This window comes from Coregonus lavaretus, assembly GCF_964263955.1.
Source record: "Coregonus lavaretus genome assembly, contig: HAP1_SCAFFOLD_2196, whole genome shotgun sequence".
Taxonomy (NCBI): domain Eukaryota; kingdom Metazoa; phylum Chordata; class Actinopteri; order Salmoniformes; family Salmonidae; genus Coregonus; species Coregonus lavaretus.
Window position 1 is genome coordinate 30,001 of NW_028158298.1, and position 23,729 is coordinate 53,729.

The 23,729-nt window shown below is 46.1% G+C and overlaps 2 protein-coding genes across 2 annotated transcripts in view; one reads left to right on the forward strand and one right to left on the reverse strand.

Annotated features, from left to right (window-relative positions):
* LOC311124186 (fibronectin type III and SPRY domain-containing protein 2-like) overlaps window positions 1-8,903 on the forward strand; it is a 20,365-nt gene extending 11,462 nt beyond the window's left edge. Inside the window, exons 12-14 of the mRNA XM_084198379.1 lie at window positions 2,419-2,551; window positions 2,844-3,020; window positions 8,304-8,903. Of these exons, the coding sequence (XP_084054505.1) occupies window positions 2,419-2,551; window positions 2,844-3,020; window positions 8,304-8,556 (563 nt within the window). The 3' untranslated portion in view covers window positions 8,557-8,903. The remainder of the gene's footprint in view (window positions 1-2,418; window positions 2,552-2,843; window positions 3,021-8,303) is intronic.
* Window positions 8,904-9,158: 255 nt separating this feature from the next.
* LOC311124185 (KH homology domain-containing protein 4-like) lies at window positions 9,159-21,654 on the reverse strand. Its single transcript, XM_084198378.1, has 14 exons — window positions 21,360-21,654; window positions 20,273-20,567; window positions 19,527-19,646; window positions 19,197-19,276; window positions 19,063-19,115; window positions 18,207-18,418; window positions 17,461-17,669; window positions 16,885-16,945; window positions 16,238-16,295; window positions 15,119-15,390; window positions 12,523-12,642; window positions 12,202-12,299; window positions 11,857-11,981; window positions 9,159-9,757 (listed from the first exon to the last, which is right to left on the reverse strand). The coding sequence occupies exons 1-14, from the start codon at window positions 21,386-21,388 to the stop codon at window positions 9,615-9,617; spliced, it is 1,875 nt and encodes a 624-aa protein (XP_084054504.1). The 5' UTR covers window positions 21,389-21,654; the 3' UTR covers window positions 9,159-9,614.
* Between the last annotated feature and the right edge of the window lie 2,075 nt (window positions 21,655-23,729).

Sequence of the window (23,729 nt, forward strand, 5' to 3'; positions counted from 1 at the left end):
GAGGTTGTTACTGTGTTTTATAGTTGTCAAGACCAGACAGTGAGGTTGTTACTGTGTTTTATAGTTGTCAAGACCAGACAGTGAGGTTGTTACTGTGTTTTATAGTTGTCAAGACCAGACAGTGAGGTTGTTACTGTGTTTTATAGTTGTCAAGACCAGACAGTGAGGTTGTTACTGTGTTTTATAGTTGTCAAGACCAGACAGTGAGGCTGTTACTGTGTTTTATAGTTGTCAAGACCAGACAGTGAGGCTGTTACTGTTTTATAGTTGTCAAGACCAGACAGTGAGGTTGTTACTGTGTTTTATAGTTGTCAAGACCAGACAGTGAGGTTGTTACTGTGTTTTATAGTTGTCAAGACCAGACAGTGAGGTTGTTACTGTGTTTTATAGTTGTCAAGACCAGACAGTGAGGCTGTTACTGTGTTTTATAGTTGTCAAGACCAGACAGTGAGGTTGTTACTGTGTTTTATAGTTGTCAAGACCAGACAGTGAGGCTGTTACTGTGTTTTATAGTTGTCAAGACCAGACAGTGAGGCTGTTACTGTGTTTTATAGTTGTCAAGACCAGACAGTGAGGCTGTTACTGTGTTTTATAGTTGTCAAGACCAGACAGTGAGGTTGTTACTGTGTTTTATAGTTGTCAAGACCAGACAGTGAGGTTGTTACTGTTTTATAGTTGTCAAGACCAGTGAGGTTGTTACTGTGTTTTATAGTTGTCAAGACCAGACAGTGAGGCTGTTAGTGTGTTTTATAGTTGTCAAGACCAGACAGTGAGGCTGTTAGTGTGTTTTATAGTTGTCAAGACCAGACAGTGAGGCTGTTACTGTTTTATAGTTGTCAAGACCAGACAGTGAGGCTGTTACTGTGTTTTATAGTTGTCAAGACCAGACAGTGAGGCTGTTACTGTGTTTTATAGTTGTCAAGACCAGACAGTGAGGCTGTTACTGTGTTTTATAGTTGTCAAGACCAGACAGTGAGGTTGTTACTGTTTTATAGTTGTCAAGACCAGACAGTGAGGCTGTTACTGTTTTATAGTTGTCAAGACCAGACAGTGAGGCTGTTACTGTTTTATAGTTGTCAAGACCAGACAGTGAGGTTGTTACTGTGTTTTATAGTTGTCAAGACCAGACAGTGAGGTTGTTACTGTTTTATAGTTGTCAAGACCAGACAGTGAGGTTGTTACTGTGTTTTATAGTTGTCAAGACCAGACAGTGAGGTTGTTACTGTTTTATAGTTGTCAAGACCAGACAGTGAGGTTGTTACTGTTTTATAGTTGTCAAGACCAGACAGTGAGGTTGTTACTGTGTTTTATAGTTGTCAAGACCAGACAGTGAGGTTGTTACTGTTTTATAGTTGTCAAGACCAGTGAGGTTGTTACTGTGTTTTATAGTTGTCAAGACCAGTGAGGTTGTTAGTGTGTTTTATAGTTGTCAAGACCAGACAGTGAGGTTGTTACTGTTTTATAGTTGTCAAGACCAGTGAGGTTGTTAGTGTGTTTTATAGTTGTCAAGACCAGACAGTGAGGTTGTTAGTGTGTTTTATAGTTGTCAAGACCAGACAGTGAGGTTGTTACTGTGTTTTATAGTTGTCAAGACCAGACAGTGAGGTTGTTACTGTTTTATAGTTGTCAAGACCAGACAGTGAGGCTGTTACTGTTTTATAGTTGTCAAGACCAGACAGTGAGGCTGTTACTGTTTTATAGTTGTCAAGACCAGACAGTGAGGTTGTTACTGTGTTTTATAGTTGTCAAGACCAGACAGTGAGGTTGTTACTGTTTTATAGTTGTCAAGACCAGACAGTGAGGTTGTTACTGTGTTTTATAGTTGTCAAGACCAGACAGTGAGGTTGTTACTGTTTTATAGTTGTCAAGACCAGACAGTGAGGTTGTTACTGTTTTATAGTTGTCAAGACCAGACAGTGAGGTTGTTACTGTGTTTTATAGTTGTCAAGACCAGACAGTGAGGTTGTTACTGTTTTATAGTTGTCAAGACCAGTGAGGTTGTTACTGTGTTTTATAGTTGTCAAGACCAGTGAGGTTGTTAGTGTGTTTTATAGTTGTCAAGACCAGACAGTGAGGTTGTTACTGTTTTATAGTTGTCAAGACCAGTGAGGTTGTTAGTGTGTTTTATAGTTGTCAAGACCAGACAGTGAGGTTGTTAGTGTGTTTTATAGTTGTCAAGACCAGACAGTGAGGTTGTTACTGTGTTTTATAGTTGTCAAGACCAGACAGTGAGGTTGTTAGTGTGTTTTATAGTTGTCAAGACCAGACAGTGAGGTTGTTACTGTGTTTTATAGTTGTCAAGACCAGACAGTGAGGTTGTTACTGTGTTTTATAGTTGTCAAGACCAGACAGTGAGGCTGTTAGTGTGTTTTATAGTTGTCAAGACCAGACAGTGAGGCTGTTACTGTGTGTGTGCAGGAACCATCTTCCACCTGCAGCAGGACACAGCCCACCCCTGTCTGTCCATCTCTGAGGACGGCTTCTCCATGTTCTACGGAGATGAGGAGCTCCCGCTCTCCGCCATGACCTTCGACGACAACACCTTCGCCAGGTAGACAAACCAACCAGGCGGTTTACACCTGCTGTACAGCTAATGGAGATCTGCTAATGACATGGATATTTACTGGATACATTTGAGTAATAACAATAGCTTTCTTTATATAGCATCTTTCAAAATTTAAACATCTGAAAATGTGAGTGTACTCATCCCATGATAGTGTGTGTGGTGTGTGTAGGTGTGTGTAGTGTGTGTAGGTGTGTAGGTGTGTGTAGTGTGTGTGTAGGTGTGTATGTTCTCCTCACTCTGATAGTGTGTATATTGTGTGTGTGTGTGTTTGGTCCAGGTGTGTAGCTGTGTTAGGGGACCTGATCCCTGTGCGAGGCAGACATTACTGGGAGGTGGAGGTGGAGGAGGACACAGAGTACAGGATTGGAGTGGCCTATGAAGATACTCAGAGAAACTCCTACCTGGGAGGAACAAACACGTCCTGGTGCATGAGACATGTCCTCACTCCCTCCAGGTGAGAATCCCCTAACCCTAGCTTAATGTCCACATCCCTGTTCAACCCTAACCTCAACCCGTCCAGGGGAGAATCCCTAACGCTAACCTAGCTATCACTAACTGTTACCTGGAAGGAAACAACATGTCCTCCCTTTCTTCCTCCAGGTAACGCTAACCTAACCCCTAACCCTCTAACCTAGCTATCACTAACTGTTAGCTGGAAGGAAACAACATGTCCTCCCTTCCTCCAGGTAACGCTAACCTAACCCCTAACCCTCTAACCTAGCTATCACTAACTGTTAGCTGGAAGGAAACAACATGTCCTCCCTTCCTCCAGGTAACGCTAACCTAACCCCTAACCCTCTAACCTAGCTATCACTAACTGTTACCTGGAAGGAAACAACATGTCCTCCCTTCCTCCAGGTAACGCTAACCTAACCCCTAACCCTCTAACCTAGCTATCACTAACTGTTACCTGGAAAGAAACAACATGTCCCCCCTTCCTCCAGGTAACGCTAACCTAACCCCTAACCCTCTAACCTAGCTATCACTAACTGTTACCTGGAAGGAAACAACATGTCCTCCCTTCCTCCAGGTAACGCTAACCTAACCCCTAACCCTCTAACCTAGCTATCACTAACTGTTACCTGGAAGGAAACAACATGTCCTCCCTTCCTTCCTCCAGGTAACGCTAACCTAACCCCTAACCCTCTAACCTAGCTATCACTAACTGTTACCTGGAAGGAAACAACATGTCCCCCCTTCCTTCCTCCAGGTAACGCTAACCTAACCCCTAACCCTCTAACCTAGCTATCACTAACTGTTAGCTGGAAGGAAACAACATGTCCTCCCTTCCTCCAGGTAACGCTAACCTAACCCCTAACCCTCTAACCTAGCTATCACTAACTGTTACCTGGAAAGAAACAACATGTCCCCCCTTCCTCCAGGTAACGCTAACCTAACCCCTAACCCTCTAACCTAGCTATCACTAACTGTTACCTGGAAGGAAACAACATGTCCTCCCTTCCTCCAGGTAACGCTAACCTAACCCCTAACCCTCTAACCTAGCTATCACTAACTGTTACCTGGAAGGAAACAACATGTCCTCCCTTCCTTCCTCCAGGTAACGCTAACCTAACCCCTAACCCTCTAACCTAGCTATCACTAACTGTTACCTGGAAGGAAACAACATGTCCTCCCTTCCTCCAGGTAACGCTAACCTAACCCCTAACCCTCTAACCTAGCTATCACTAACTGTTACCTGGAAGGAAACAACATGTCCTCCCTTCCTTCCTCCAGGTAACGCTAACCTAACCCCTAACCCTCTAACCTAGCTATCACTAACTGTTAGCTGGAAGGAAACAACATGTCCCCCCTTCCTCCAGGTAACGCTAACCTAACCCCTAACCCTCTAACCTAGCTATCACTAACTGTTACCTGGAAGGAAACAACATGTCCTCCCTTCCTCCAGGTAACGCTAACCTAACCCCTAACCCTCTAACCTAGCTATCACTAACTGTTAGCTGGAAGGAAACAACATGTCCTCCCTTCCTCCCTCCAGGTAACGCTAACCTAACCCCTAACCCTCTAACCTAGCTATCACTAACTGTTAGCTGGAAGGAAACAACATGTCCTCCCTTCCTCCAGGTAACGCTAACCTAACCCCTAACCCTCTAACCTAGCTATCACTAACTGTTACCTGGAAGGAAACAACATGTCCTCCCTTCCTCCAGGTAACGCTAACCTAACCCCTAACCCTCTAACCTAGCTATCACTAACTGTTACCTGGAAGGAAACAACATGTCCTCCCTTCCTTCCTCCAGGTAACGCTAACCTAACCCCTAACCCTCTAACCTAGCTATCACTAACTGTTAGCTGGAAGGAAACAACATGTCCCCCCTTCCTCCAGGTAACGCTAACCTAACCCCTAACCCTCTAACCTAGCTATCACTAACTGTTACCTGGAAGGAAACAACATGTCCTCCCTTCCTCCAGGTAACGCTAACCTAACCCCTAACCCTCTAACCTAGCTATCACTAACTGTTAGCTGGAAGGAAACAACATGTCCTCCCTTCCTTCCTCCAGGTAACGCTAACCTAACCCCTAACCCTCTAACCTAGCTATCACTAACTGTTACCTGGAAGGAAACAACATGTCCCCCCTTCCTTCCTCCAGGTAACGCTAACCTAACCCCTAACCCTCTAACCTAGCTATCACTAACTGTTAGCTGGAAGGAAACAACATGTCCTCCCTTCCTCCAGGTAACGCTAACCTAACCCCTAACCCTCTAACCTAGCTATCACTAACTGTTACCTGGAAAGAAACAACATGTCCCCCCTTCCTCCAGGTAACGCTAACCTAACCCCTAACCCTCTAACCTAGCTATCACTAACTGTTACCTGGAAGGAAACAACATGTCCTCCCTTCCTCCAGGTAACGCTAACCTAACCCCTAACCCTCTAACCTAGCTATCACTAACTGTTACCTGGAAGGAAACAACATGTCCTCCCTTCCTTCCTCCAGGTAACGCTAACCTAACCCCTAACCCTCTAACCTAGCTATCACTAACTGTTAGCTGGAAGGAAACAACATGTCCCCCCTTCCTCCAGGTAACGCTAACCTAACCCCTAACCCTCTAACCTAGCTATCACTAACTGTTACCTCGAAGGAAACAACATGTCCTCCCTTCCTCCAGGTAACGCTAACCTAACCCCTAACCCTCTAACCTAGCTATCACTAACTGTTAGCTGGAAGGAAACAACATGTCCTCCCTTCCTCCCTCCAGGTAACGCTAACCTAACCCCTAACCCTCTAACCTAGCTATCACTAACTGTTAGCTGGAAGGAAACAACATGTCCTCCCTTCCTCCCTCCAGGTAACAGACTGCTGTGATAGGTTACACAAGTGTTTCTCAACCCCCCCACACAATCACATCTAAATAACCTAATGGAGGTCCAGAGAAGCAGTTGATAGTTGAATCCAGTGTGTGAGTGCTGGTTTGGAAGTCTTGCCCTGCACAGACTGAGGCCTCCTACACACTACAATAACAACAAGGAAAAGGGAACATTTAAAAAGTCCTCAAACAGGACCTGTCAGCCTACTACTGGACAGACAAAGTTGGTAAACACTGTTCTAGAGGGCCGACTCCTGGCCTTGCTTTAAATTCAGCTGACGCACCACTACCACTGCATGGCTTCCCAGAGGGGAAATGGATGCTCATCTTCCCAGAGGGTCCACCACTACCACACACTGTCTGAAAAGTAGGCCAGCCAAGGAGATTTTTGCTCATTAAAATAGCTCTCCCCTTCCTAAAGCGCTTGGCTTGCTTCTTCTCACATTTCGCCTCCTAAACCTTTTCTGAGGCAGAAGTGACAAGTCAAGGTTTTTTTTTTTTTATTCCTGTGAAAAAAGGCCATGGAATACCATTCACCTTATAGCTGCTGTTGCCATAGCAACTATGCTAATCCTGGCACTAAACAGGACAGTGGAACTGTCACTTTACTAGGAGATCATTCACTGAGACATCTCAACATGAAACACCACCACCTCAGAGAGAGAGAGAGAGAGAGAGAGAATACCCACTGCCTACGCAGAACCTGACAACACACACTTCTCATATCCCCTGCTAATCCTCTCTTTGGCAGTGACAGGTTGTTTTTTTGGGGGGCACAGTGTTTGGTTGAGTATGTACATACTGTATCCCCATGGCACTGTTAGTTTAAGCTACTGGTGCGACGCCATTGTGGATTTGATTCCTGCATCAAGGGCCTCATATACTGTAACACTAAGGTCCGGTTTCATAAGGTTGATCTGGGACCAGGAAAAACCTAAGGTTTCGTTTCCCTGACAGAGATTAAGACTAGTCCTGGACTAAAAGGTTATTTCAAGGGAGATTCTCAATTGATAATGACGTTTTGTCCAGGACTGGTCTAATCTGTGTCCGGGAAACCGTCCCGAAGTCTTTTAACTGTATGTCACTTTAAAGCGTCTGCTAAAAATGATTGTATTTACATTTACATTTGTCATTTAGCAGACGCTCTTATCCAGAGCGACTTACAAATTGGTGCATTCAACTTAGGATAGCCAGTGGGACAACCACCACTGGAGGAGGGGGGGTGTAGAAGGATTACTTATAGTATCCCAACACAGACATACCACGTCTGTAGGCTACATATTATGAATTAGTTAAGTTTAAGTCACAATACATGGAATGTGCTTAATGACATCAGTTTCCCCCTTCCTCCCCTCCCCTCCATTCCATTCCATCTCCATCCAGACGCAAGTACGACTTCCTGACACATTCTTCTCCTTCAATATCATGTGCACTCAGTGGCCAGTTTATTAGGTACCACCCATCTAGTACCGGGTCAGACCCTTTGCCTCCAGAACAGCCTGAATTCTTCGGGGCATGGCATTCAATCGTTGCTCAATTGGTATCAAGGGACCTAATGTGTGCCAGGAAAACATTCCCCACACCATTACACCACCGCCACCAGCCTGTACCGTTGACACCAGGCAGGATGGGTCCATGGACTCATGCTGCTTACACCAAATCCTGACTCTGCCATCAGCATGATGCAACAGGAACTGGGATTCGTCGGACCAGGCAATGTTTTTCCACTCCTCTATTGTCCAGTGTTGGTGATCACATGCCCACTGGAGCCGCTGCTTCTTGTTTTTAGCTGATGAGAGTGAAACCCGGTGTGGTCGTCTGCTGCAAAAGCCCATCCATGACAAGGATCGACGAGTTGTGTGTTCCAAAATGCCGTTCTGCACACCACTGTTGTGCTGCGCCGTTATTTGTCTGTTTGTGGCCCCCCTGTTAGCTGGCACAATTCTTGCCATTCTCCTTCGACCTCTCATCAACGAGCTGTTTTTTTTGTTTGTTGCACCATTCTGGGTAAACGCTACACGTGCGTGTAAAGCCCAGGAGGCCTGCTGTTTCTGAGGTACTGGATCTGGCGTGCCTGGGAACCGACGATCATGCCACGCTTAAAGTCGCATAGGTCACTCGTTTTGCCCATTCTAACGTTCAATGGAACAGTAACCGAATGCCTTCGACGCCTGCTTTATTATAGCAAGCCACGGCCACGTGACTCACTGTCTGTAGGAGCGATCCATTTTCATGAACGGGGTGGTGTACCTAATAAAACTGTTTATATAGAAGGATATGATGTGTAACAAGTCACATAGAACCATCATTTTCTAAATTACATCATTACTTCCATTCTGTTTCCCCTCCCTCCTCCGTTCTGTCTCCCCTCCCTCCTCCATTCTGTCTCCCCCTTCCTCCCCTCTCTAGACACAAGTACGAGTTCCTCCACAGCGGCTGGAGCCCAGACATCCGGATAACGGTGAACCCAGTGAGGATAGGGCTCAGTCTGAACTATGAGAGAGGGATCCTGTCCTTCTTCAACGTAGACCTGGAACAACACCTCCACACCTTCTACTGTAGCTTCCTACACTACGTTCATCCCTGCTTTGCTCTGGACAACCCCGGGGCGCTCACTGTTCGCAACGGGGTAGCGGCACCGGAGTACGTCCACTTGGTCTGAGCTTACCTACCGTGATGCACATTAAAACACAAGTATACAGAATACAGGTGTATTGTCCATGGAAATGTTTTTCTGTTGTATGTTTTTTTTTATTTCAACCCTCTGGACAACACTGCATGGTAGCGCCAAATTATACCACAAAAACATGATTTGACCCGTTTGTGTAAGTGGGTGAACAACCACATCTGAACAAAAACATTTATTTTATTTCAGTGGTTTAGACCAGGGTTTCCCAAACTCAGAGTACCACAACACTGCTAGACTAACATGAGGAAACCCTGGACTGGAGTACCACAACACTGCTAGACTAACATGAGGAAACCCTGGACTGGAGTACCACAACACTGCTAGACTAACATGAGGAAACCCTGGACTGGAGTACCACAACACTGCTAGACTAACATGAGGAAACCCTGGACTGGAGTACCACAACACTGCTAGACTAACATGAGGAAACCCTGGACTGGAGTACCACAACACTGCTAGACTAACATGAGGAAACCCTGGACTGGAGTACCACAACACTGCTAGACTAACATGAGGAAACCCTGGACTGGAGTACCACAACACTGCTAGACTAACATGAGGAAACAAAATGAAGGCTGTTTCCAAATCCATTTATTACAGTATTCCATGGGAACAGATTCACACCATTTTCCATTATATACAACATAATAATCAGTGAATTGGTGTAAAGCAGGTTGAAGAATTCGGTCGTAGCGCAGGTTCGGTCGTAGATGGACAACCACATATGCTTTTTCAGATTTGAAATAAAAAGGACCCTTTCAAATGAAAACTGTCGTTAATCTTTAATAATTATATAATAACATAAAGTAGCATTCCTTTGTTTTTGGGGCAGGGCTGTAGCAGTGCGACGCTCTGTTCAAGGTCCCACAGTACAGCAGTCGATGATGGTAATAACAGTGCTAGCTAGCCTTGGGCTGAACACTGATCACTGCAACCCCAGCATCTAAGTGGAATGAGGACACTTTAGGGTGGGGTTGATGGGATTTGGGAAGGGTAGTGGGATGGGGGGGTATGAGTTAGCCGTCTTACTGCTAGGAGTCCTCTCCCTCATCAGAAGAGTCCCCACCGTAGGGTACTAGGCATGAAGTGTCCATTACCCCACCTCCGTAGGGCACTAAACCTGAAGGTTTCTCCACTACCTTTATCTTCTTCACAATCACCTCCTGGGGAGAATCTGAGGAGAACAAAGACAGACAGACAGACAGACAGACAGAGGGAGAGAGGGAGAGAGAGAGAGACAGGGACAAAGACAGAGAGAGACAGGGAGAGAGAGAGAGAGAGAGAGAGAGAGAACAGAAAGAGAGCGAGAGAGGGCAAAACAAGAGAGGAGCCCAGCCCATGTTTGAGTTGGTTGGATTGATCCACAGCCAGTCAGAGCAGAGAGATCAGACAGACACCAGATGAGATAGATCCATGTTAGGTAGCAGCGGGTCCAGGAGACATGTGGAGAGAGAACACAAGGGGAAGACAAAGAACACATACAGGGAGTGACAGTTAGCACGGCTCAGCCAATCACAGAGGAGCTCAGACAGGTCTGTCTGCCTCCATTACTCCACTACTGAGGGGAGAAGAAATCGTCGAAAAACACCACTCAACTTCATCATGGTTAAAATGTCTGCCCATTCAGGCATCAAGTACAGTGAAGTACAGTGGGGAAAGAAAGTATTTAGTCAGCCACCAATTGTGCAAGTTCTCCCACTTAAAAAGATGAGAGAGGCCTGTAATTTTCATCATAGGTACACGTCAACTATGACAGACAAATTGAGAATTTTTTTTCCAGAAAATCACATTGTAGGATTTTTAATGAATTTATTTGCAAATTATGGTGGAAAATAAGTATTTGGTCACCTACAAACAAGCAAGATTTCTGGCTCTCACAGACCTGTAACTTCTTGTTTAAGAGGCTCCTCTGTCCCCCACACGTTACCTGTATTAATGGCACCTGTTTGAACTTGTTATCAGTATAAAATACACCTGTCCACAACCTCAAACAGTCACACTCCAAACTCCACTATGGCCAAGACCAAAGAACTGTCAAAGGACACCAGAAACAAAATTGTAGACCTGCACCAGGCTGGGAAGACTGAATCTGCAATAGGTAAGCAGCTTGGTTTGAAGAAATCAACTGTGGGAGCAATTATTAGGAAATGGAAGACATACAAGACCACTGATAATCTCCCTCGATCTGGGGCTCCACGCAAGATCTCACCCTGTGGGGTCAAAATGATCACAAGAACGGTGAGTAAAAATCCCAGAACAACACGGGGGGACCTAGTGAATGTCCTGCAGAGAGCTGGGACCAAAGTAACAAAGCCTACCATCAGTAACACAGTATGCCGCCAGGGACTCAAATCCTGCAGTGCAAGACGTGTCCCCCTGCTTAAGCCAGTACATGTCCAGGCCCTTCTGAAGTTTGCTAGAGTGCATTTGGATTATCCAGAAGAGGATTGGGAGAATGTCATATGGTCAGATGAAACCAAAATAGAACTTTTTGGTAAAAACTCTACTTGTCGTGTTTGGAGGACAAAGAATGCTGAGTTGCATCCAAAGAACACCATACCTACTGTGGAGCATGGGGGTGGAAACATCATGCTTTGGGGCTGTTTTTCTGCAAAGGGACCAGGACGACTGATCCGTGTAAAGGAAAGAATGAATGGGGCCATGTATCGTGAGATTTTGAGTGAAAACCTCCTTCCATCAGCAAGGGCATTGAACATGAAACGTGGCTGGGTCTTTCAGCATGACAATGATCTCAAACACACCGCCCGGGAAACGAAGGAGTGGCTTCGTAAGAAGCATTTCAAGGTCCTGGAGTGGCCTAGCCAGTCTCCAGATCTCAACCCCATAGAAAATCTTTGGAGGGAGTTGAAAGTCTGTGTTGCCCAGCGACAGCCCCAAAACATCACTGCTCTAGAGGAGATCTGCATGGAGGAATGGGCCAAAATACCAGCAACAGTGTGTGAAAACCTTGTGAAGACTTACAGAAAACGTTTGACCTGTGTCATTGCCAACAAAGGGTATATAACAAAGTATTGAGAAACTTTTGTTATTGACCAAATACATATTTTCCAACATCATTTGCAAATAAATTCATTAAAAATCCTACAATGTGATTTTCTGGATTTTTTTTCCTCATTTTGTCTGTCATAGTTGACGTGTACCTATGATGAAAATTACAGGCCTCTCTCATCTTTTTAAGTGGGAGAACTTGCACAATTGGTGGCTGACTAAATACTTTTTTTCCCCACTGTATGTTCCCAGTAAGACGCGTACCCTGTGATGCGGGGGTGCTGGTTGGTAGACTGGGTGGGACCACTGGTACTGCCGTCTCTCTGGGTCTCTTGCGTGCCACAGGGCCGGGGGCCAGAAACACAGGGAGAGGAGGTGGCATCAACATCCTACAGACAGAGACAAAGGAACAGGGTGGAGAAACATCAGAGGCTTCATTTTAGGGGTGTGTTCAGTAGGTGCAAAATGTAAGAAAACAACCCAGAACTGTCTGAACGTGTAACTGCCCCCCCACCATCCCGTCCCCCCTTGTGACCTGTTGAACACGGTGGCTGCTACATTCTGGGCAAAACAAAACCAGAGATTTAGAGCAGAGAACTATTTAGAAACCTTTCAGCTCCTTGTCCTCGCTCTTCCTCTCTCAGAGCTGCGGAAGGTAGAGGGGGAGACTTCTCTCTCACCGGGGCCTCGGGTGAGCTGCTGGCAGGCTGAGAGATGGACAGACAGGAAGGACTGTTAGCAGAAGGCCACAGAGCACTGTTGGAATTGTTAAAAACAAAACACACTTTCTGCACTTGCGAGTAAGCACTGAGCTAACATATTTGGGTTGGTGACAGCCTTGATTTTGTTTAGCCAGGTTATTCGGTTGACAAGCCGTTCTCTTTAAAACCTCTCTCGTTGCATATTTCAGCAGTTTCAGCTCCGTCTCACCTGAGAGGCCTGCTCATCCTCAGTCTTTTCCTGGAAGCGTCGTTTAGGACTTCCTGTCCCTGTCCGAGTAGAGCTGGATGACGACAGGTCAGTCTCCGTCTGGTCACTGCACCCAGGGTCCTGAGACACCAAGGTCAAACCCAAACAACAGTTAGTCTAATCCCAGGGTCATCAATACATCTGGTTAGTCCTGCCCTTACAATGGTGTACACCTTCATCAATACATCTGGTTAGTCCTGCCCTTACAATGGTGTACACCTTCATCAATACATCTGGTTAGTCCTGCCCTTACAATGGTGTACACCTTCATCAATACATCTGGTTAGTCCTGCCCTTACAATGGTGTACACCTTCATCAATACATCTGGTTAGTCCTGCCCTTACAATGGTGTACACCTTCATCTCCTGGCTAACTAATGAAACTGATACAGACATAGGACTTCAGTTTAGAAACTGATTTTCAGGTGATAAACCTATTTTTTTTGCTTTCTTATGGGTGTCATGGTGTTGTCTGTTCTAAACTACTGTGATCCCTGTCCTGAATCCTATTTGGAAAGCCCACCCATGTTCCTGTAACCTTCCCAATCCATACCTGTACTATGTAACGGTATGGTTTCCTAGCCACTACGTACCTGTTCTAGGTAACGGTATGGTTTCCTAGCCACTACGTACCTGTACTAGGTAACGGTATGGTTTCCTAGCCACTACGTACCTGTACTAGGTAACGGTATGGTTTCCTAGCCACTACGTACCTGTACTAGGTAACGGTATGGTTTCCTAGCCACTACGTACCTGTACTAGGTAACGGTATGGTTTCCTAGCCACTACGTACCTGTACTAGGTAACGGTATGGTTTCCTAGCCACTACGTACCTGTACTAGGTAACGGTATGGTTTCCTAGCCACTACGTACCTGTACTAGGTAACGGTATGGTTTCCTAGCCACTACGTACCTGTACTAGGTAACGGTATGGTTTCCTAGCCACTACGTACCTGTACTAGGTAACGGTATGGTTTCCTAGCCACTACGTACCTGTACTAGGTAACGGTATGGTTTCCTAGCCACTACGTACCTGTAATAGGTAACGGTATGGTTTCCTAGCCACTACGTACCTGTACTAGGTAACGGTATGGTTTCCTAGCCACTACGTACCTGTACTAGGTAACGGTATGGTTTCCTAGCCACTACGTACCTGTACTAGGTAACGGTATGGTTTCCTAGCCACTACGTACCTGTACTAGGTAACGGTATGGTTTCCTAGCCACTACGTACCTGTAATAGGTAACGGTATGGTTTCCTAGCCACTACGTACCTGTAATAGGTAACGGTATGGTTTCCTAGCCACTACGTACCTGTACTAGGTAACGGTATGGTTTCCTAGCCACTACGTACCTGTAATAGGTAACGGTATGGTTTCCTAGCCACTACGTACCTGTAATAGGTAACGGTATGGTTTCCTAGCCACTACGTACCTGTACTAGGTAACGGTATGGTTTCCTAGCCACTACGTACCTGTACTAGGTAACGGTATGGTTTCCTAGCCACTACGTACCTGTAATAGGTAACGGTATGGTTTCCTAGCCACTACGTACCTGTACTAGGTAACGGTATGGTTTCCTAGCCACTACGTACCTGTACTAGGTAACGGTATGGTTTCCTAGCCACTACGTACATGTACTAGGTAACGGTATGGTTTCCTAGCCACTACGTACCTGTAATAGGTAACGGTATGGTTTCCTAGCCACTACGTACCTGTAATAGGTAACGGTATGGTTTCCTAGCCACTACGTACCTGTAATAGGTAACGGTATGGTTTCCTAGCCACTACGTACCTGTACTAGGTAACGGTATGGTTTCCTAGCCACTACGTACCTGTAATAGGTAACGAACGGTATGGTTTCCTAGCCACTACGTACCTGTAATAGGTAACGGTATAGTTTCCTAGCCACGACGTACCTGTACTAGGTAACGGTATGGTTTCCTAGCCACTACGTACCTGTACTAGGTAACGGTATGGTTTCCTAGCCACTACGTACCTGTACTAGGTAACGGTATGGTTTCCTAGCCACTACGTACCTGTAATAGGTAACGGTATGGTTTCCTAGCCACTACGTACCTGTACTAGGTAACGGTATGGTTTCCTAGCCACTACGTACCTGTACTAGGTAACGGTATGGTTTCCTAGCCACTACGTACCTGTACTAGGTAACGGTATGGTTTCCTAGCCAATACGTACCTGTAATAGGTAACGGTATAGTTTCCTAGCCACGACGTACCTGTAATAGGTAACGGTATGGTTTCCTAGCCACTACGTACCTGTACTAGGTAACGGTATGGTTTCCTAGCCACTACGTACCTGTAATAGGTAACGGTATGGTTTCCTAGCCACTACGTACCTGTAATAGGTAACGGTATGGTTTCCTAGCCACTACGTACCTGTACTAGGTAACGGTATGGTTTCCTAGCCACTACGTACCTGTACTAGGTAACGGTATGGTTTCCTAGCCACTACGTACCTGTAATAGGTAACGGTATGGTTTCCTAGCCACTACGTACCTGTACTAGGTAACGGTATGGTTTCCTAGCCACTACGTACCTGTAATAGGTATGGGTGTGTCTTCCTGGGACAGACAGGATACTGAACCATAGCCTGAGAAGATGGAGGGTTTGTCGACAGGTTAGATTGACTGGGCTGACCACTAGCAGCACTAGTCCAATAGCCAGCGGGTCCTGGCGGTGTGGGGTAGCTGGTAGAGGCAGCATAGCCCCCAGCCAGCCCCAGCCCGTTACACCCTGGGTAACCACTGCTGCTGCACCAGCCCTGGCTAGAGTAAGTGCTATTAGCTGGGTATCCATGAGCTGGGTATGCTGAAAGGGAAGTATAGGAGATCAGGGTTAATGGATGTGATTGGAAGAAGGGGTCATTCACAGACAGGGTTGTTGACTGTCTGTTCTGTTTGTTGTTGTGCCACTAGAGACAGAGAGAGATTCATTTATGACAGGAGCTAGTAGTGTCTGTGGTTTAAGCAAACATAGGAATTGATTTACTAGAAGGGAAACATTCAGGCCATTCTATTATATTCAAGTAAATGAGTAGGGCCAGAAGTTTCTCTGTCCACGTAACCTGACCAGGAAAACCCGGGCCTGGCTGGTTATTTACCCTGACCAGGAAAACCCGGGCCTGGCTGGTTATTTAACCTGACCAGGAAAACCCGGGCCTGGCTGGTTATTTACCCTGACCAGGAAAACCCGGGCCTGGCTGGTTATTTAACCTGACCAGGAAAACCCGGGCCTGGCTGGTTATTTCACCTGATCAGGAAAACCCGGGCCTGGCTGGTTATTTACCCTGACCAGGAAAACCCGGGCCTGGCTGGTTATTTACCCTGACCAGGAAAACCCGGGCCTGGCTGGTTATTTAACCTGACCAGGAAAACCCGGGCCTGGCTGGTTATTTCACCTGATCAGGAAAACCCAGGCCTGGCTGGTTATTTCACCTGAACTCCTGGGCCCATATTCATAAAAATGTCTCAGAGTAAGAGTGCTGATCTGGGATCAGGTCCCCCCTTGTCCATTCAAATCCAAAGCTGATCCTAGATCAGCGCTCTTCCTCCAAGGTGCTTTATGAATACGGGCCCAGGTCCTATGACTGTGGTATTTGAGTTACTTAGTGTTAGTTGTGGTGTGTGAGAGAGAGAGAGAGAGAGAGGAGACTTACGTTGGGTGGAGCCGGTGGCTGTGTAGATGGAGACCATGCGGGTATGTTCAGCTCTCACCTGTACAACAGACAGGCGGGAGGGAACAGGATGAGAACACAATCCTTACAAAGGGGAGGTTAATCATGTTTCGAGGAAGCAGAGGAAGAAATCCTGTGGAAAAGGTCTCAGATAAGCAAGTATATCAACGAGACACTTTTAATCCCACAACATGCATGGTTTAAAAACACAAAGGGAGTTGTAGAGCATGGTAGAGAATTGAACGGTTAAGTCTGTACTGGTTCTGGTTGTGAGTAGGTGCAGAGCACTGTAGACCTATGTCTGGAGGTCAGGTGGTTCACGCTACTGTTTCCTATAGGAGGTGGGTATCAGTGACAACTATACACTTCAATAGTTTCACCTTCTTTAACCTCCATCATGGGGCGTGTTCATTATGGCACGCAAACGGAAAACGTTTTGCAAAGGGAAACAAATGAGTCCAGGTAGTCCCTCCTTGTTTCAGTCAGTTCTCTTCTGTTTGGTGCCAAATGAACACGACCCAGTTCAAATAAACGTAAATCATGTACATTGGACTCATTCAGCACACGCTCTCATCTACAGTGTCTGCTTTCCTTGCTGTGTGTCAGTGGGGAAAACACTGTTGACTTACAGTTTCCAACAGGCTCTCTGTGAGTTTCTTTGCAGCTTCCAGCCCTGTGGAGTAGGGGTGGCTACAAGAAAAAGACAACAGTGTTGAAATGGGATGAAACCGATAACCACCACAGCAGGAAATAAACTCTTTCAGACACTACGAGACGAACAGAAGGTTCACCAAACATCTACGAGAGAGCAGCACGACTGATAGCTAGCCAACGTGTGGTGAGCAGTCTTCTGAATGCATACGAGTGAGTGAGTGGGAGCATGGTAGAGAATTGAACTGTTAAATCTGTACTGGTTCTGGTTGTGAGTAGGTGCAGAACACTATAAACCTATGTCTGGAGGTCAGGTGGTTCACGCTACTGTTTCCTATAGGAGGTGGGTATCAGTGACAACTATACACTTCAATAGTTTCACCTTCTTTAACCTCCAAATAGTTCACATGGCTTCTGTACTCATCACAGGTTGGTGTATATTGATAGTATAGTTGCTATGGCAACTTTCATGATTCTTATAAAGTTTTTTTTTAAGCCCATGTAGGCTGGGCCGATAACGGCGTATGACCCTGAAATAAAAAATAAAATCTTACCTGATGTAGACGTAGAGTGGTTCGAAGGACTCCCGTCGTGAGGCCTGTTCTATGTACCCCGAGCCTTTCCCCCTGAGGAACACTCTGGCTCCCGTCTCGGTCTGGATGTGTGCCAGGTACATGCCCCCAGGACCCTCCACCTTCTCATTCACATTAAACGAGGGCAGGGCCTGGTCCAGACCCACAAAGATCTTGACGTGCACAAAACTCTTGAGAGGGAGAGATGAGAGTTTACATATGGATGAGTCCTGTGTCAAGGTCAATACATTGTTAAAGGGATAGTTCAACCACCACATTACAAACATACTTCATCTTATGGATAACAGAAAGCACTAGAGTATGGAGCTGGTAAATTGGTGAACTACCGAGTGCTCTCCCTTTAATCCATCTAAATGACTACCTTGACAATAGTGTTGTGAGCAGCAGCAGTAACCGTGGCGTGTCTGTAGACCAGGGTGGTTCTCTCTGCTGGGTTACTCTAGGAGGTGGGTATCAGTGAAGGCCACATGGTCTCAACTGGCCTCACCTTCTACTACCTCCAGATATGGGACATGGGCCAGATTGCAAACTGAAAACACATTTCCCTCCCGCAAAATTGCGAAAAACCCAAAGTTCCTACGTTTTTTTTGTTGAAATCCCAGTTAGAGGATTCCCAGAAGAATCGGGAGGGAATCCTCCAAGCAGGATTTCTTAAAAACCTTCCAGGGAAAACAATTCTGTGAGGACCAGGGACCCCCTGTACCTACCCCTTGGTGTGGCGCGGCAGGCCGGTGTCCGTGTGGCAAGGGAGGGTTGACACTAGGCATCCTGGGCAGGTGTGGATGGAGGGCAGCCATGGGGCGAGGGGCCTGGGGGTAGAGAGGCAGGGGGGGTATGACGGGTCTCAGCTGGGATCCTAACGCTGCAGCTGTCCTCAACACATCCTCAGAGATGATCTCCTTTATCCTCAGCACTGCCTCTGGAAGACAACACAGGGAATACATAGACAAGGGGTCAATGGGGGAAATATGAGGATAATATACTGAGAAAAACAACAGCCAGTCAACCACACCAACCCACGTAATCTTCTGAGATGTGTGGTCATGACCACGTTGTGTAATTTACAGGATCTGAGGACATTTTACATTTTAGTCATTTAGCAGACGCTCTTATCCAGAGCGACTTACAGTTAGTGAATACATATTTTTTTATACTGGCCCCCCGTGGGAATCAAACCCACAACCCTGGCGTTGCAAACGCCATGCTCTATCAACTGAGCTACATCCCTGCCGGCCATTCCCTCCCCTACCCTGGACGACGCTGGGCCAATTGTGCGCCGCCCATGAGTCTCCCGGTCGCGGCCGGCCGCGACAGAGCCTGGATTCGAACCAGGATCTCTAGTGGCACAGTTAGCACTGCGATGCAGTGCCTTAGACCACTGCGCCACTCAGGATAACATTTTGGACAATAAAGTATCTATCACAAATGTAGACATTTACATTTACATCATTTAGCAGACGCTCTTATCCAGAGCGACTTACAAATTGGTGCATTCACCCTATAGCCAGTGGGATAACCACTTTACAATTTTTATAACGGGAGGGTTATAGAGATTCTACTTACTATTGACCTCCTCTTGGCTCTTTCCCTGGACGTGCAAATACAAAGGCCTTTCTCTAAATAAGAAGAGTCGGTTAGAACTCCACATGGTCAGAGTCAACTGCAGATACACACAGTAACATCAACTGCATACATACACTCCTTTTCCATGGGACTTCTCTGCACTGGTCATGTAGTGGCCTCTGGTTGAGACTACTGCACCGCTGAACTGACGAATCTGAAACAAAGAGAACCCTTTCAGTATTTGTTGGGGCCACCAATACATAAAATGTATGTACACGTCGTCTAAATTGAATATATTAGATATATATTATACAGAAAGGGTTGTGATTCAGGCTTTGATGGTGTCCACCTCCTTTTCATTCATATTGGAGGAAAGGGCCAAGGTCCCTCTCATCAGGCGTTCTCCACTGCATTTTAAGAAGGCGCTAAGTGGAGAGATGCGATGAAGACTCAGGTCTTTTTACCTCTTCCTGTGTTTTTCCTTTGGTGAGCAGGTTTCTGCTGTTGATGGGCACATCGTTGATGTCCACCTCTGTCACCACAGTCTCGTCTCCACCACTGGCAGCCGGCATACATGGAGGGATCTGTGGGCAAGACATGGGCAACACTTTTCATATGACTCAACATACAAACACTAAATAACTAGTCATGGTGATCATACAATATCATGAAGTTACGTCAGTGTTTGACCCTCCTGGGAAGCCACCAATGGTCCAGGCTTTAGTTCTGGTCCAGCGGACTACTAAAGCCCCTATTTGGTTGAATCTGATTGGTTAGTACTGGGCTGGAACAAAAGCCGGGACTCACAGCGTGCAGAAGGACCAGCACTGAGTTAGAGAGACTGCCTTGAGAATAGTGTTGTGAGCAGCAGCAGTAACCGTGGCGTGTCTGTAGACCAGGGTGGTTCTCTCTGCTGGGTTACTCTAGGAGGTGGGTATCAGTGAAGGCCACATGGTCTCAACTGGCCTCACCTTCTACTACCTCCAGCTATGGGACATGGCTACATTATATTATGTGGTTGAAAATAATGACAATCACTCTCTCTGTTCTCAGAGACAAGTAGCACCACCAATGGAAACCATTCTAGTCTGTGGCTTGTGCCTCTTATGACTGGCCATGTGACCCTTAGGACTGGATGGAAAGCCTACACAGTGGTTCCTCAGGACCAGGACTGAGTGAGAGAAAGTTACATTAACCCTTTCCCTCTCACCTTGCCAGGTAGTGGCGGAGGAACCATCAGTTTTCCCTTGGCCATCAGCATAGCATTGATCTTAGCAGCCATAGCCGCAGCCATCTCCACGCCTCCCCCCTGTGCTGCTGGCATGTCCCCCTGCAAGGTCTGGGGCACCAGTGGACCGGCTACAGGGTGCTGGGCTGATTGAGGGGTCGTAGGGGCCGATGTGCAGGTCTGGGCGGTCGCCACAGAGGATGCGAAGCCTTGCTCGACGTCTACCCTCGTTTTGGGCTGAGCAGGCTGATCCCATCTGCTGCTACTGGTTAGGCACCTGGATACATTATGATGGGGAGAAATGAGAGACATTTAATTCAACATCAAGTGGCTTGCAACAATAACTGAACTGGGACGCACTCCATATTGAGATTCGATATCATATCCAACAGCTAGGGACTAATTTGCCTGGTTGGCTATCTTTTCATCTAACTCAAGACAATTTTGCAGGGCGGGATTTGAGGGCTAGCTTGTGTTTGCAAGCTATTTAGCATAACACTAGTCGCGAATGCGCCGATGCTTGCCAACATTAGTGTTCGTAGGGTTAGTAGGCCTCGGCATTCACTTGAAAACGGTTCTGGCCTGTTCCTCTACAAATAATTTATCTTGGAGGGTAGTATCAGCAGGTAACCACAACTTTAGAGAGACCGCTTTCTTGACCCTCCACGAACTAGTGATATGTTAGGTGGCTAGCTAACGTTAGACAAGGAAACTTAACCAGAAACCGGTGTTGCTAACTAGCTAGTTAACGTTAGCTCAATTAGCATACCGCTAACGTCTAGCCACGTTAGCACGGATCAACTTTACTGCTATGATAAAAACAAGAATCTACGACCGTGGCTTGGTCATCAATTTCGGATAAACTTTTACAAAATATTCTAGTTATAACGAATTGTACTTTCATGCAATGGAATAAGAACGTTACCTAGCTAGCTAGCAATAAAACCAGCAATCGCCGCTAACATGATTGTAGGTAGCTAACTTACCTAACATGTTAGCACGAAACTAAAATTCGTTTTCTTATCCAAAATATAAAAGTAAATGGTACTAAATAAAAAGTGTAACTTACGGTGTCTGCCCGGTCATCCCAGAAGACATAACTAGCACAGTTCAATTTGCAGAGGAATTTGTGTCCTAGCTAGCTACTCAGCGTTGCAGTCGTCCAGAGTCGTCATTCCACAGGACTCGGGTCCGGTCGGAAAGGCGGTTTCCTTGCCAACGTTGTAGTACAGGGCAGTCCGGGTTTCCTTGCCAACGTTGTAGTACAGGGCAGTCCGGGTTTTCGTCACGCTCGTAATAAAAGCGTCTCCGGACTTCACACTGCCCTCATCTGCATAACACCAGAGCAAAGTCAATGAAAAGATGACAAATCCTTCTTCTTCGTGTGGCTTTCCGGCAGATTAGACGCTGTTGCCTTTCACAGTTTGGAAAGTGCATTGCACATTTGTTAATTTTTTTTAAATTAAATGAAATAACTCAAATATCTGTGTTGCATAAGTATTTACCCTGGTTGTTTAGGCAAGCCTAAATTAGTTCAGAAGTACAATTTGGCTTAACAAATCACGTAATACATTCTATGGTCTCACTCTGTGTGAAATAACAGGGGTTGACATGATTTCTGAATGACTACCCCTTCCTCTGTCACCCATAGATGCAACATATGTAAGGCCCCTCAGTGAAGTGTTGAATTTCAAGCACAGAATTTCGGGCTGCCTTCTGAGAATTCGTAGGCGAGTGAGTAAACCTCCACTACCATGGCTCACATCAACAGCATCATCCCGGAATACCCTAGACCCACTCCAATTCGCATACCGCCCCAACAGATCCACAGATGACGCAATCTCAATCGCACTTCACACTGCCCCTAGCTTCCTGCCATCCAGGACCTCTATACCAGGCGGTGTCAGAGGAAAGCCCAAACAATTGTCAAAGACTCCAGCCACCCTAGTCATAGACTGTTCTCTCTGCTACCGCACGGCAAGTGGTACCGGAGTGCCAAGTCTATGACCAAAAGGCTCCTTAACAGCTTCTACCCCAGCCATAAGACTGCTGAACAATTAATCAATGGCTACCTGGACTATTTACATTGACACCCCCCCATTTGTTTTTACAATGCTGCTACATATTATCTGCAGTTGAAGTTGGAAGTTTACATACACTTAGGTTGGAGTCATTAAAACTCGTTTTTCAACCACTCCACAAATTTCTTGTTAACAAACTATAGTTTTGGCAAGTCGGTTAGGACATCTACTTTGTGCATGACACAAGTAATTATTCCAACAATTGTTTACAGACAGATTATTTCATTTATAATTCACTTTATTTCAATTCCAGTGGGTCAGAAGTTTACATACACTAAGTTGACTTTGCCTTTAAACAGCTTGGAAAATTCCAGAAAATAATGTCATGGCCTTAGAAGCTTCTGATAGGCTAATTGACATCATTTGAGACAATCAGCCAAGACCTCAGAATAAAAATGGTAGACCTCCACAAGTCTGGTTCATCCTTGGGAGCAATTTCCAAACGCCTGAAGGTACCACGTTCATCTGTTCAAACAATAGTACGCAAGTATAAACACCATGGGACCATGCAGCCGTCATACCGCTCAGGACGGAGACGCGTTCAGTCTCCTAGAGATGAACGTACTTTGGTGCGAAAAGTGCAAATCAATCCCAGAACAACAGCAAAGGACCTTGTGAAGATGCTGGAAGAAACAGGTACAAAAGTATCTATATCCACAATAAAACAAGTCCTATATCAACATAACCTGAAAGGCCGCTCAGCAAGGAAGATGCCACTGCTCCAAAACCGCCATAAAAAAGCCAGACTACGGTTTGCAACTGCACATGGGGACAAAGATCATACTTTTTGGAGAAATGTCCTCTGGTCTGATAAAACAAAAATAGAACTGTTTGGCCATAATGACCATCGTTATGTTTGGAGGAAAAAGGGGAAGGCTTGCAAGCCAAAGAACACCATCCCAACTGTGAAGCACGGGGGTGGCAGCATCATGCTGTGGGGGTGCTTTGCTGCATGAGGGACTGGTGCACTTCACAAAATAGATGGCATCATGAGGAAGGAAAATTATGTGGATATATTGAAGCAACATCTCAAGACATCAGTCAGAAAGTTAAAGCTTGGTCGTAAATGGGTCTTCCAAATGGACAATGACCCCAAGCATACTTCCAAAGGTGTGGCAAAATGGCTTAAGGACAACAAAGTCAAGGTATTGCTAGCTCCTGAGTGGCGCAGTGGTCTAAGGCACTGCATCGCAGTGCAAACTGTGCCACTAGAGATCCTGGTTCGAATCCAGGCTCTGTCGCAGCCGGCCGCGACCGGGAGACCCATGGGGCGGCGCACAATTGGCCCAGCGTCGTCCAGGGTAGGGGAGGGGCCAATTGGGGAGGGAATGGCCGGCAGGGATGTAGCTCAGTTGCTA